The sequence below is a fragment of the Cetorhinus maximus genome, chromosome 11 (genome assembly GCF_964194155.1).
Source record: "Cetorhinus maximus chromosome 11, sCetMax3.hap1.1, whole genome shotgun sequence".
NCBI lineage: Eukaryota > Metazoa > Chordata > Chondrichthyes > Lamniformes > Cetorhinidae > Cetorhinus > Cetorhinus maximus.
In genome coordinates, this window is record NC_135889.1 from 87,185,833 (window position 1) to 87,201,361 (window position 15,529).

The 15,529-nt window shown below is 44.0% G+C and overlaps 1 protein-coding gene across 1 annotated transcript in view; it reads right to left on the reverse strand.

Annotated features, from left to right (window-relative positions):
• The window catches only part of dpp10 (dipeptidyl peptidase like 10), a 942,753-nt gene that overhangs the window by 32,307 nt on the left and 894,917 nt on the right, over nt 1-15,529 (reverse strand). The window contains exons 19-20 of the mRNA XM_078552405.1: nt 10,343-10,412; nt 4,341-4,535 (exon numbers count right to left, since the gene is read on the reverse strand). Coding sequence (XP_078408531.1) covers nt 4,341-4,535; nt 10,343-10,412 — 265 coding nt within the window. The remainder of the gene's footprint in view (nt 1-4,340; nt 4,536-10,342; nt 10,413-15,529) is intronic.

Genomic DNA, 15,529 nt, shown 5'->3' on the forward strand with positions numbered 1-15,529 from the left:
TCACCGTCCCGCATTCACCTCAGTCCTTCACCAAAACGGGTTGCCATATTTAAAGGCTGCTCCTGCAAAGAGCGAGCGCTCTTTGAGGGATAGGAAGCTGCTGGGAATTGATGGCTGCCAAAGGGAGGAAACATGCTGCCCCCAAGATTTAGCGATGCCTCCCTGAAGTGGCTACTGGATGCCGTAGAGGCCCACGGTGAAGTCCTCTACCCCTGCTCTGGGCGAAAGCCAACAAACAAGGTCACCAATCCAGCATGGGAGGTGCTGGCAGCGGTGATCAGCACCAATGCCCTGCAAAAGAGGTCAGTCATCCAGTGCAGAAAGAGGACAAATTCTTTCATCCATTCCGCCAGGATAAGTCACTCTTCTCACCACTATCAACTCACACACTCACAAACCCATCATGCATCCACAGGGATGTCACACCTCAATGGACAACACCACTAATTCCCATACACACCCTCACATTTCCATCAGGCTCATATCCTCTGGAGTTCGTGATCTCATCCTGTCCATGGTTCCACTCACCACACAAACATTCCATGCAGCACCATGCATCCTGCTCACACTCTCTCCATCTGTTTTCATGTAGGAGAAGCTGGCTCAAAGCAGCAGGGAGAGGGCCCAGACTGGGTGCAGTGGCCCACATTAGGCCCCTCACTCACTTTGAGGGGCATTCCATCACGCTGACTGGTGAGGATGTGGCATGCCTATGGCGACGGTGAGGTCAGTGGCAAACACCCACATGAGGATCCTGCACCACATCAGCCCTCTCTCAACGCAACTGTGAGTGCTCTCTCTCCTGCTTTTGACTTTGCTGCCATGCACTAATTATCTCTACTTTGATTCACAGGGAGCTCTGCCAAGCGACCAACATCCTCAGCCAGCCAGTCCCTCAGCTCCATCCAAGTCCTCACCTCTAGCCAAGAGGACAACTCCTCCATTGAAGAGCTGGGAATAAGCAGCCTGGAAGACCGGTCACAGCACTTACCCACACCCTCCACCAGCGCAGAGGCACACACCTCAGTGGGACCTGGACCTAGAGCAGGCTTGGGTTCACAATCTGGTGGTCACCATACGTGTCCGCAGCAGGAGGAGGCAGGTATAACTAAGCTATCCGGCACCCAGAGGGCTGCTGGGGAAGAGGCATCTGTAAGGTCTGAGTCAGATGACGAGCCTCTAGATTCAGCCTTCCAACTTATCGTGGAGAGTCAGCAGAAGGCGGGGCAACATCACGCAGAGCTGTTGGAAGCCCTCAACAGAGTGGCATGCAAGTTGGAGGAGTACGTCCACCTGCTCTCTGATGAAATGGTGCACACATGTGTACGTATGGAGGTCTTCACTGGAAGGATGGTGGCTGCCATGGAGACCTGGTCCAGCAGAATGCGGAGATGCGCGCACTCCATCAAGGTAGCCACGGTTGAGTTCCGGCAGCGACAATGCGAGAGGGAATCAGGCCACCTCGATGTCCTTGAGGTGCTCTTCCCCTCAAGCAGTCAGGTCGGAGCCTTCAAGAGGAGGGGGAGCAGCAGCTAGACACCCCTGGGTCATCCACTCAGGAATCTCAGAGGCTGTCCTCTCCCTCTGAGTCCCCTTTGCCTGTTACCCCCTCAATTTTTTCTCTGTCATCATAGAGGGAGCAGCTGGCCCACAGGAGGACAGTCAAAGCAAGCTGGGGCTTTCAAAGCTTGGACTCTCCAGAGGACCCACACCAAAGTTATCAGAGTTAACAGGGCCAACCATTGCATAGCCTGTCTAACCATTGCACAGGCTGTCATCACCCCTGCTGCGGATGTCAGGGCAGCACCTAGAAGAAGTGGTAGGCCTAGAAAAGTTAAGAATTTCTGATCACAAGTGGTTGCACGGGTGAACACATTTTGTCACTTTATAATTTGAAAAGATATTCACTTTCACTGAATAATGTGTAATGGTCTCTTTCAGCTTCATTTACAGGCTTCGTGAGTCCTCCCCCTGCATACCCACCCACCAGTACTAACAGTTCAGCTGCATGCAGGCAGCCCACGGGTGACTCTGGAGGCAGAAGTGTGTGCGCGACAGGGCCTTTCGAAGCCTTGTGCAAGCACTCTCCCATGCCCACGGAGCCTTCATCCATCACCTTCATCTCAATGTCCAGAGCATTTTTTATTCTGCCTGCTTGGGTTCTCTTTCAGTTGTCCATCTGAGCTCAACTGTATCTCTACCCATCCACTGAACACACTCCCATGCAGCACCTGTGCCCACCCAACACGAGGCTTCTTTCACTTTTGATTTTAAAAGAAGGTTGTTGTAAAGTATGTCTTCCGCACCCCCATCCTTTCGCCCCCACCCCCCCAGTCACTTAACTCCTTTACTCCATCACTGTTGACACCCCCTGCATCACCTTCCACCTCCCCACTGTCACCTACCAGCCGGAACTCTTCTTTCTGGGATGTCCAGGTGGATGTGCAAGTTCCCTATCTTCCCGAGAATCCCATCCCCATCCACATTGACCCTGACCTCCTCCTTCCCACTCCAAGGGTCTGTGTCTGCCTCTGAGTCCCCACCAACCACCCTCGCAGTCCCTTCTACCGCTAGTGTTGCACCCTCACCTTCCCACCCTACTGGCTCCTCTGCCCTCTCTCATTCTTGCCATTCTCTCCTACCATGACCATCCTAATTTCGCTCCCCAGGAGGCAGTCATCGACTCCACAGACCCCTCCCTTGCACATTCACCTGGACATCCCTCCCTTTACTCCTTCCTCGCTCCTTGCTCCTTCCTCCACCCTTACCTCTTCCTTCCCTCTAATTCCCTCCTCCCTCCCTCCCCCTGAACTCCTTTCTCCTCAGTTGCCGTACTCTCCCGTTACACCCTCCTCTCCCGTACTCCCTCCCCACCATACCCTCACCGCCCAGCACTTTCATTCCCCCCTCCCAACCTCACCCTGCCCTCACACCATCGTTCCCACCTTCCCAACCTCACAACCCCCCACCCCCGACCCCCGTACACCTTCCTCTCCAAGTCAAACATAGACCATCCTCTCCATCCCCTCGACCATTGTCTATGGCAGACCATGGCTAAGACACTGATGTCCCGAAGCAGACCCCAGATGCCAGTGGTGACCTTCCACCTTCCGTGAGCCATGTCCATCGGAATCCACCCAGCGTGCGATGAATGTGTTCCTCCAGGGTCCGGTAGCTGTAGGGCTCCAGCATCTTCTGCTCCTTGGATGTCCACAATGTGAGCAAGGCCCTAATGGTAAGTTGCAACTTCTGCACATCACACTTGTCAAGATGTGTTCTGGGCTGACGTGTTTTGCTGCCGATGTGGGTGCTAAATTTGACATGGCGGGGATGATTCCAGCGAGCAGGGCTTATAATGAGATGCAGGTGTATTAAAATGACATTCCTGGCGTGTGGCGGTGGGAAAGGTGGCCTGTCATTAACGGTTGAAGCGGACGATCGCAAACTGGTTTTACAACATCATGAAAACGATTTTTGGCCTTCCTGCCATATTGTTCACTCATGCCCGCCATGACGCCTGACACCAATGGGGATGGAAAATTCTGGCCTAGGGGTTTGATTTTGTAAAGAGGCAAACATTGTCATTCAGAAAAGATAAAACTGAAATCAACTTTCAGTCTCAGTAACAATGGGTTTGTTCATTTCTTTTAGTAAAATTAAAAGCAAATATGCATTGATTCCAAAATAAAACTTTGTTTTAAACCAGGCAAAACCGGGCCTGGCCTATTTCTGAAGCATAATTATCCAAAGTGACATTTGCAGTCCTTGAGGATACATTTTGCCAGTGCGATGTTAATTGTAAGACTGGCAGCAAGAGAAAATTCTCTGCAGTGACAATTCCTGACTTCTCTCAATTAAGGGCACTCATGTTGGGATGATGAGATGGGATGGAAAAGTCAAAAGAGATCATAGACCGCAAAGAACTTATTATCAAAATGAGTAGCTCAAAATTACACTTCATGCAACATTAATAATATGCATTTTTCATAGACTTAAGCAACTTCCTTTTTGATGAGAAATCACAATTAAAGCTAGAGTGGGAGTCAATCTATTGAACCAAAAAAAAAATTATGCAAATGCATTTTGGTTGAAATGAGCACTGAACTTAAGAAAAAGTGTAAATAAAAAGAAAATGCTTTGTAAAGCAGGCAATGCAATGATATAAATTGTACCAAATCACATAATCCCTTCACACCATCAGAGGAAAAAAATGACATTCACTCCTTTTATACATCCCCATGCTTCAACAGATAAAATTTTGCTTATTTTTTTTTTTATTGAAGACAGTGAACCTTGATTGAAAGGCAGAAAAACAATCCAACAAAATTTTAAATACATACTGCACTGCTGTAATTTGGTCTTTGACTTCCACTGTCCCCAACCTTCGATGGATGTCCTGCAGAATTTTAAGCCCTTGAAAACCACTCCCACGGCCATCAAAACGAGCAAGGATGACATTATCAGAGCTGACAAGTACTGAATCCCAGTCAATCCAAAACTTATCAGTAACCAGCTGGCTCCCTGGGGCTCCGTCACTGCAAATACCAATACAAGAATGGTAATTATTATCGACATTCCTTTAGCTTGTTATGTAAAGCATTAGGATTTAAAACCCCGGAAAGATGTCATAAAGAAACTGCATTATTGTTTTCTTATTAGCAACTTAGATCATTATCTAATTTAGGTCGTACAAAGCTCTATGGCAAAACTTTGATAGCCAGGCAAGGAATATGTCTATCTATCTTAACCACAACTGGTTTAGCATGTGTCTTGGCAGAATAAACTACTTTCTACCGGAGATCACTGTTCAGGTCAAACTGTAGCTCTGTTTACATTACAGCCATAAATTTTGATTTGCCTACAGTTTAGGATTGTTCTATGAACACACCACAGAAATGGAGGAAAGGTATCAGCTTTTATTGATGTCAGCTACCTTCACATCTACCAGCCAAGAGAAAGTGTTCCCAAAAAGTTAGGTCTAAAATATTTTTGTGAGGCCCAAACAAATCTCTGGGCTCCACAAGAATAATCTGGCCCAGGTCACTCTGGGCTCCCCCTAACTCCACTGACCTCATCATCCCTCTTCTTAAATGGAGTCTGGAAGTACCTTTTTGCTGGCCTGATACTGTGCAGTCCTGAGGCCTGCTTGAGGACATGCAGCTCACCTGTGGACTGTTGATGAAGCTTGACCCTTGAGATGGACCAGGCCATCTGCTGGAGGGAATGGGTGGCCGTCCACCTGATACTAAAAGCCCTTCATCCTGGGTTAAATTTTAACTTTCACCAGTGGGATGAATCCCGTGGACAGTTGTCAGACGCAGCTCAATGCAATCACTCTCTCCTCAGAGTCAAAAGGTTGTGGCTTCAAATTCTACTCCAGTGTCAGGAACACAAAATCTAGGTTGATACTCCAATGCAGTACTGAGGGAGAGCTGCACTGTTGGTAGGGCTGTCTCTCGGATTAAACTATAAACCTAGGATCTGTTCTCTTTCTCTCTGGTGAGCATAAAAGAAGAGCAGTGAAGTCCTGGGTGGCCTGGACAATATTTATCCCTCAGCCAACACTCACTAAAAACACAAATTATCTGGTCATTATCTCATTACAGCTTGTGGGATCTGGTCATGTGCAAATTTGCTTTTCTACTTCCCTTTATTACTACAGTGAATACACTTCAAAAGTTGGCTATGAAGCACTTTAGGAAATCACAAGGTTGTAAACGTGCTATATTATTGCACGTCCTTTCTTCCCTTCATTACATATTCCACTCGATTTAGTCATAGCCTGAGGTTCTTCAAGTACTATTTCTTCACTGGCCAGTTAGTGGACTGATGTGAGATAGCAAATGGGGAACACTTGCTTAGAATATTTTTCATTTGTGCTTCTGTATTCCTCGTTTGTCCTCTTCACCTCCTACTCCTCTTTGTTTAAATATACCAATAAATGACCACAACACTTTGCTTTTTGACAGGAAACTTTTCTATACTATTTATCTTCATAATATTCCAATTACAATGTCAGGTCTCAACTGGAGAAAAATACCTTTTGTTGTGACTCTGTAACTACATGATGCAACTTGAATAAAAGGAAAACAATGTGAATGCTGGAGATCTGAAATAAAAACAATAAGTGCTAGAAAAAGTGAGCAGCACCTCTGGACAGAACAGTTCTGAAGAAGTATTGGCCTCAAAACGTTAACTCCGTTTCTCTCTCCGCAGATGCTGCCAGGCCTGCTGAGTTTTTCCAGCACGTTCTGTTTTTATTTATAATGCAACTCGAGTTTATCATTGATGACTAAGGTTAGAAATTTACCTAAAAATTATGAGACAGTTTTATCTAATGTTGAGAAAAAAATTGTGAATTTGAAAATAGCTAATTGTATTGGTAGAAACCTGGTATAATGATTTGAATGGAATTTTCTGTTTTTTTTTAACTTCAATCAAAACAAGTAGTACATTTTGAGATAGTTTGAAATCAAGGATCAAAGGCTGAAACATCCGTTGTACTGGGTCTGCGAGTACTTTACCATGATGGCTGCAGATAGCTATAATGGCTATGCTACAACTTTCTTTAATTCGTTCTTGGGATATGAGCACTGCTGGCAAGTCAGCATTTATTGCCCATTGCTAATTGCCCTTGAATTGAGTGGCTTGCTAGTCCATTTCAGAGGGCAGTTCAGAGTCAACCACATTGCTGTGGGTCTGGAGTCACATGTAGGCCAGAATGGGAAAGGACAGCAGATTTCCTCCCATGACGGGCATTAGTGAACCAGATGGTTTTTATGACAATCTGGCAGTTTCATGATTATTATTAATGAGACCAGCATTCTACTGCAGATTTATTAATTAATTGAATTTATTAAGTAAATATATTTAAATTGCTCCACTGCTTTGGTGGGATTTGAAATCATGTTTCCGAAGGATTAGTCTGGGCCTCTGGATTGCTCATCCAGTAACAATGCCACTCTGCCAGCACCACATACACAATGGGAAGTGCAGGAGTGGGTGCGGGCAGGTGCACCTCCGATTGGCACACTCGATCGGGGGCGCGCCACCATTTTACGTGGGCGGGCCAATTAAGGCCCACCCAGCGTGACGTCCGCCAGGAAGCGCTATGCGCTCCCTGTGCAGGCAGGGGGATTCCCTCAGCCGGGAGTGCGCCCTTCTGCATCTCCCTGAGGCTAAGTGCTGCCTCAGGAAGATCGGCTCAGAATTAAAACTTTTAAGGTAAATGTTTAAAAAATTTCCCTGACATGTCCCTTCATGTGACACTGTCACATGAGTTGGGACATGTCCATCACTTTAACTCAAACCTTTATTAAAATTTTAAAAACCCTCATGAAACCTCATCCCTCCCATGGATGAGGTTTCATGCTTTCTCGAAGCCCACCAGGGCTCACGGCCTGCCCGCCAACCTTAAGGTTGGATGGACATCCCTGTCAATTACCTAAATCGTTTTATTAATGGCCTCAATAGGCCATTGACAGGTTGGCAGTCGCACAGCTGACTAGGCTGCGGCCCTGCCGACCTGTCAACGGAAATGACGCAGAGTGACGTCGGGAGTTTCGCCCAATGTCATCCCGCGTCATTTTACACGTCGACGAGCGGGCCCCACCTCGCGCTCACCAACCTATAGATCCTGCCCTATACCAGCTGATCTTCATGATAACGTTTTGATTTTACATTATCATTAATAACACAATGCCCTTAGATTTTGTGATCAGCAGTGAATGAACAGTGCCCTCCACAAGGTACCATGAACAGAGCAAGCAATGCTGTGTCTCCTCACCAAATCCGACTGGGCCCTGATGATGCAGTGGCAATGGTGCTAGAACAGTCAGCGTTCAGCACTGTTATTCCACTGAAACTGACAGCAACTTCGGGAGTCCACAGAATAATGCGGAGATCCAGAAGTTGCTGTCAGTAATTCTATGCTCCTCCAGAGGATCCTGTCAAGATTCACCCATAAATGCAATCTCTAAACAATCAGTGAATTGACAAAAACTTTCATATTTACACTGCTGGTTTTGGTGTAAAAACACTTGGGCCTGAATCTTCGGCTTGGATGGTGGGGGTGGGGCCTCTCGCTGAGGCATAAAATGACACGTAGTGACATCAGGCGTGCGTCCCGACGTCACCGTGTGTCGTTTAGATTTTCAGTTCGACAGGCGCGCAGCTGACTCGGTTGCGCACCCGCTGAACTGTCAAAGGCCTATTCAGGCCATTTAAATACCAATTAAATGAATAAACTGAGCTGCCCGTCCAACCTTAAGGTTGGCAGGCAGGTGAAGAGCCCAGGCGGCCTTCGCAATTATCATGGGCGGGATGAGGTTTCATGAAGTTTTAAAACATTAATAGAAATTTTTAATAAAATTCCTAGACATGTCCCAGCTCATGTGACACTGTCACAGGAGTGGACATGTCTTTAAATTTTTTTTTCATTTATTAAAATTTTTAAAAATCAAAGTAATCTCCATGAGGCAGCTCTGTGCCTCAGGGAGATTTCTGCGCTCTTTCGCGCGAATGCACGAAAGAGCGCAGGCCCCGACTCAGCCTACTCCCTCCGTCTGCACAGGCCCGTGTAAAATGGCGGCATGCAGCCAGTCAAGGGCAGCGATAGGCTGCATGCCCACCCACGGCCACCCAAACCCACCCCCACCGACAGGGAGAAAATTCTCCCCTAGATCTTTGTCCGCAGCTTTCTATAAGGTCAGCGGTGAGCATCCTTGTTTTGCTGTTGACTGCAAAATCCAGACTATTGAAGAATCCATACTAAATCATAAAGTGTAATTAGAATGTAAAATCGTATACAGAAAACAAAATGAAGGATGGGATTCAGAGAGAAATATAAAAGAAACAAAAATAAAAAGTTAAAAAAAGTTTTTGTTTTCACATTTTAAGTTTTTAAAATATCCAACAATGATTAAAATCTGAAGGGATGAGACATTAGGCTTGCCAATGGCCGACAGGTTGTTTGGCAGTAATTAATGCATACCATACCATTAAAATTTCATTTTCACTTAAATGGAAAAGCCCTAACTTTTTCTGGTGTGTTTAGCAGCTTTGTGGTGGGTAAGTACCCTTACTTTGAAAAAACTTTTTCATACGAGTGGTTCGGGTCTGGAATGCACTGCCTGGAAGTGTGGCGGAGGCAGGTTCAATTGAGGCATTCAAGAGGGCATTAGATAATTATTTGAACAGAAACAATGTGCTAATATATCTCGAGCAGCAGATTTTTAAAGATAATCCCATAAAAAGCTATATTTAAAATAATCATGCTACATAGAAGCCAATCAGGTAAAATTACAAAATCATGGAATGCCATGCTGTGACAAATCACTAGCTTTATGAATGATCTTGAACAGGTCCATAACTCATTAAATTGCCTTTTTTTTCTGCCTTTCAGTAATTCCTTATTCACTTTGTTGATGGTAGGATTGTCCAAAGCAATCAGCACTTCCTTCCAACATTTCAGCTGTCTTTATACATATCAACTATTTCACTAAGTTTAGCAAACATTGGGATGCCAAGCTCATTGGGCTGGATTTTACATTGGGGGTGGTGGTCCTCCACCCCAAGTGTAAAATCTGGAGGCAGGTCCCCCTCCAATTGGCAGGCTCGTCCTATAGGCATTTATTGGCCAAATGGCCGTTAATTGGCTTGGGAAGGGACTTCTGCCCCTCGGCACCAGGAAGTTTTGCCTCGGAGAGCTGCCGGCCAATCAGAGGCTGACAGCTGTCCAGCACTGGCAGTGCCACAGGGGATGGTGGCCACTGCCAGTTTTGCAGCAAGGTCTGCAGGAAGTCACCTACATTGGAGCCAGGATCGGAGGTAGCTCTGGGGATCTCACAGGGACCAGGTTGGGAGGCCTCAGCAAGGGAACCGAGTGGGTTGGGGACCAGGGTAAACAGGCCAGGGGTGGAAGGCATGGTGGATGGAGTGTCCACTGATGGGCCCAGGCAGCCCATTAAGGATGGACTCCCCTTGCCCATCACCAGTCCACTCATAGAATGCTGGATGCATGGCGTGGGCCTAGGGGCTGTGGATGAGGCACATTAAATGGACATTAATTGGCCACTTAGGGGCCTCAGTTGGCCCACAGGTGGGTTGGCTGCCCCACACCACCCTCCACCCCTGGTGAAATAGTGATGCGGGCAGGATGGCCGTGTATCATGGCACTCATGATATTTTACGGGCCTCTCCTCTGGCAAACCCGCCACAGGGGCTTGGGGGAAAATAAAATCCAACCCATAGTATTTAAGAGTGAAATAAGCATTGTGTGCCTATAACTTAATGATGTATTTGTCAGCAGCGATTTTGAATCTTAAGTGACAGGATTACTTACACAACCAGCAGAACAGGATATTGATTGTTTTCATCAAAGCCCTCAGGATACAACAATTGCAGAGTGAGTTCTGAGAACAAAAGGTACAAGCAGTGTTCAGAGTTATTGTTTCAGAGGAAATCGCACATAAACATCACATTTATGTTTGGCTAATATTCATGAAATCTGAAACAAGTTTCCTCACGATGCGCGTAGCTTAACAACAGTTTACAATTACAGACAATGTGATAGGAGGAATTGGCAATGAAAAAAACAGTTTAAAACAGACATTAGTATTCGTCATAAAATAACTATGTATTTCACAATGTTATATTTTTTCCAGGCTTTTCCTTGTCATGGCAAGTGAAAATTAAATGAGAGCCATCTGTTACTGAGGTCACAGTAATGGAAAGACGTTATTGGGGAAAATCGGGATACTTTTCCCTGTTGGGTTCAGGAAAAGGAATGTGTGTTTCCTGTTATCCAAGGGGCGTTTCCTGTTATCCAAGGTGCATTTCCTGGTCAGCAAGCGTGAATGTGGCTTAGATCTCTGGCTAATATTTTGCACATATGATAAGGTCCTATGTTCCATTTGGCTTCATGTCAAGTATTATTTGTTAATGCAGATATTATTTACTGCTGTCATTAGTCATTTTGGAAACCTTCTCCCCCCCCCCCCCTCCTTGAGTAGTGTCAGTATGACGCATTTTGCAGAGAGGAAATTACATCCTAGATTTGATTTGTTAGTGATCACCAAACTCTGCATCTAACATTCCTTTTTTACTAAAGTAAAACTACATTGAGAAGTCCATTATGCACCATAAATTCATTTTTAATGTTTCAACTCAAGAATAAATGCAACCCACAAGAAAGAAGAACACAAGAAAAAGGAGTAAACCATATGGCCCTTGAGCCTGCTCTGCCATTCAATACAACCATGGCTGATCTTGGGCTTCAACTCTATTTTCCCACCTGCTCCCCATATCCCTCAATTCCCTGAGACACCAAAAATCTGTCTATCCCAGCCTTAAATGTATTCAATGATGGAGCATCCAAAAGCCTCTGAGGTAGAGAATTCCTAAGATTCACAATCCTTTGAGCTAAGTAATTTCTCCTAATCTTAGTCGTAAATGGTCAGACCCTTATCCTGAAACTGTGCCCCTGTGTTTTAGACTCCCTGACTAGCAGAAACAATCTCTTAGCATCTACCCTATCAAGCCCCTTCAGAATTTTGCAGGTTTCAATGAGATTGCCTCTCATTCTTCTAAACTCCAGAGAATATAAACCCAATTTACTTAGCCTTTCATCATAAGACAACCCACTCATCCCAGGGACCAATTTAGTGAACCTTTGCTGTTCTGCCTCCAATGCAAGTATGTGCTTTCTTAAATGCGGAGACTAAAACTGCACAGTGTTCCAGATGTGGTCTCACCAAAGCCCTGTACAATTGTAGCAAGACTTATTTATTCTAGTATTCTAATCCTCTTGCAATAAAACAGCACACCATTTGCCTTCCTATTTGCTTGCTGCACCTCCATGCTAACATTCTGCATTTCTATGATCACACCCAAGTCTCTTGGAACATCAACACTTAGAAGTTTCACAGCAATTAAAGAATATTTTGCTTTTCTATTCTTCTGGCTGAAGTGAATAACTTCACATTTCCTGATATTATACTTCATCTGTCATCTTGTTGCCCACTCAATTAACCTGTATATATTGCTTTGCAGCCTCTCTGTGTTCTCCCCACAGCTTACCTTCTCACCTAGCTTGGAATCATCAGCAAACACTGATACATGATGCTCTGTCTCTTCATCTAAATCATTAATATATATTGTAAAAGCTGAGGCCCCTGCACTGATCCTTGTGATACACCACTATTCACTCCCTGCCAACTTGAAAAAGACCCATGTATGCCCACTCTCTGCTTTCCATCCATTAACCAATCCTCTACCATTGCTAAAATTTTACCCCAACTCCATGAGCTCTTATCTTGCTCATTAATCTCTTATGTGGCATCTTATCGAAAGCCATTTGCAAATCCAAGCGTATTACATCTACTGGTTCCCCTTTATCTGCCTCACTAGTTACATCCTCAAAAAAACACCAATAAATTTGTCAAATAGGATTTCCCTGTAGTAAAATCATGTTGACTTGTTCTGATAATACTTTGCTTTTCTAAGTGCATTGTTAAGGCCTCCTTAATAATAGGTTCTAGCATTTTCCCAACAACTGATGTTAGACTGACTGGCCTGTAGTTCATTGTTTTCTCTCCCCTTTTTTTGAGAAGTGGCATAACATTTGCTAACTTCCAATCTAGTGGGACCATTCCTGTATCTAGGGAATTTTGGAAAATCATAGCCAGCACATTCACTATCTCTCTGCCTAATGGTTGGCAGGCAGGCAAAAAGGCCAAGCAGCCTTTACGTTTTTTAGGAAATCTCATCCATGAGCAGGATGAGGATTCCTAAAGCTTTAACAAATTGAATAAAAAAGTTTTCTGAAATAAAAAAAATGTCCCATCTCATGTGACACAGTCACATGAGGAGACATGTTTCATTAAATTTTTATTCCATTTATTTATTTATTTTAAAAGCACTTCAATCTCCCTGAGGCAGCTCTGTGAAAGAGCGCTGGCCCCTCCTCTCCAGGTAGCGTTGAACTCTACCGCTCGCGTATTATGCTGGGTGGGCCTTAATTTGCCCACCTGCGTAAAATGGCGGTGCGGAGCCAATCGCGGGTGGCGGTCAGCTCCACCACCGCCCCCGGCCCGCTCCCGTTCAACGCGGGGAAAATTCAGGCCATAGATCATTACAGCAAAGAAGGCCATTCGGCCCATCATGTCTCTGCTGGTTCTCCTAAGAAATAATTCACATACTGCCAATCTCCCTCCCTCTCCCCACATCCCTGCACATTCCTCCTTTTCAGATATTTAGAAAATTTAGAAAATGTAGAAAACTTATGGCACAGAAGGAGGCATAATGATGATTATAATAAAAAGATAAATGGTAACTTTAAATCTGATGAGAGTACAATAAGACTGGAGAAATTGCATACTGTACTGTCAAGCAAGCTAAGGTTTCACATATATTAAAGTATTTTGAAATGCAATGGTCAATTCTGCATTTCAAATAGTGCATCATGGAGACAGAGTGACAAAGAATATTTGGAAAAAACACCAAAGTGGGGTGGGGGGAGGCAGCAATTTGTGCTGTTTTGCGACTAGCATCCTGAGTGGGCATTCTTACATTCCTGTCTGATGAAAATAGCTATAGCAAGACAGCACTTATTTCCTGGTAAAAATATATTGATTTGGCTGAAGCAGCAATCTCATTTTGAATAAAAGCAATATACTGTGGATGCTGGAGATTTGAAATAAAAACAGAAAGTGCTGGAAAGCACAGTAGGCCTGGCAGCATCTGTGATGAGAGAAAGAGTTGACATTTTGTGTCTAATATGACACTTCTTTGGAACTCTCATTTTGGAAATTGCTTTGGTCACAGCTTTAAACAATTGAGGGTGCAAGGTTGCAAACGTTTTTTTTAATGTTACATGGGAAAATATCCATTCTGTGATCATGCTTAGGCTTTATAACAGTGCAGTGCAGGACAATCTGACCTGTCAGTCATCCCAGAATTATACAATTCTAAACAAATGAATGAATTGCTGAATTGTGGTAAGGAAACCTAAAATGCAAAAAATATCACAGCAGAATAGAAATGAAAACTAAACTACACCAATTTAACAAAACAAATGCAATAAAACTAAGTACTGTGCAAAGTGAGCTAATATCTATGTGAGAAATACTATAAATGCTGGGTGTGAAACAAGATAATCTATAATTACCAATAAGTGACAATTAATCCAATTTAAATATAGATGCTCACAAGGCAAGCAGACATGTGAAGTCTTTCAAAATGGTGAGAATGATAGAGTGATCAACAAGAAAATTATTTAAAAATAATCTACAGAACTAACTGATTTATCTGGCCCTCCAGTCAATTTTTCTGGTTGCTGTAGACTTCTATTTTCATTTGTTGACTGTGTCTGTCTTATCACATACTTAAAGTGTTATAATGAGACATCTGCTGTGAATTGATTTCTGCTCTGGCTCTCCATTTTATTTCTTTGAAATTAATTTTTGCTTCCTCTTTTATTTAAGGTCACAGCAATGAATAGAACATTTTATGAGTATTATCACAAGCAATCTAAGGTCATGCTTAACGCATGCTGCCTGGAGGATAAACCTCACTCTATCCCAACAATGTGCCCCAACCTCATCCTCAAAGGAGAAACCTGTGTTGATAGATTTTCGTTTCATATGCAAACCAGCCTTATGGCCTTTCTGAATGATCTTGCTAATTTATGGATAAATTTAGCAAGATGCGGCTCGGGGAGTGGAGCACCATTCCATGTGAATACAAATTGGGATATTGTTCCTGGAGGTCAATGTGCCTGATTCATGGTACTACAGACGTCCAAGCACTGTAACTTTAGTAAAAACCCCAGAGAAATAGTGCTTCTGGCTAATAATGCTGTTTTTCTGGGGGTTCTGCCGATCTTCTGCCAAAGCCATGGGAAGAGATCAGTAGAACCTCCATGGAAATTCCAGGCAAAGATACCTTGTTCAGATAAGGAGGTACCTTTGTTCTGCCCCTTAGACACAGAAACATAGGTAATGCTAGATGAAGAAAAGACTAAAGTCCATCTAGTTCACCTTCTACAGTCCTGTTAGTTGCATGATACAAATGATAATGGATATGTTTAACTAATCATAGAAGTCAATCTCCTTCAATTAGTCTATAACAGACGCAGAAATGTTACAATGCAAGCCCCAGCAGTAGGGAGCTTTAGGGGCCAAAGGTCTAAAGTAATCTTTTTCTCCCAGCATACAATGCTTAACGCATGTCACAGCTCAAATTATTAGTATACTATATGTTCTAGTGCATGAATCCCAAGTGGTGAAGGATAGAACTCGAACCTAATCATTACACACTTTTATCACATTTTATTTTAAGTGATACACATTACAAACAAGCATCCCCTAACCTAGCCTTCACAGTTTCAGTTACTTCATTTCTATAGGAGCACACCACCTGCATACAATTAAACATACCAAACCTAAAGCAAGTTGTATTTTTACATTCCTTAACCTTGTGTTGAACCTCACCACATGGTGAGTCAACACATCAATCAATCAGTTCCACA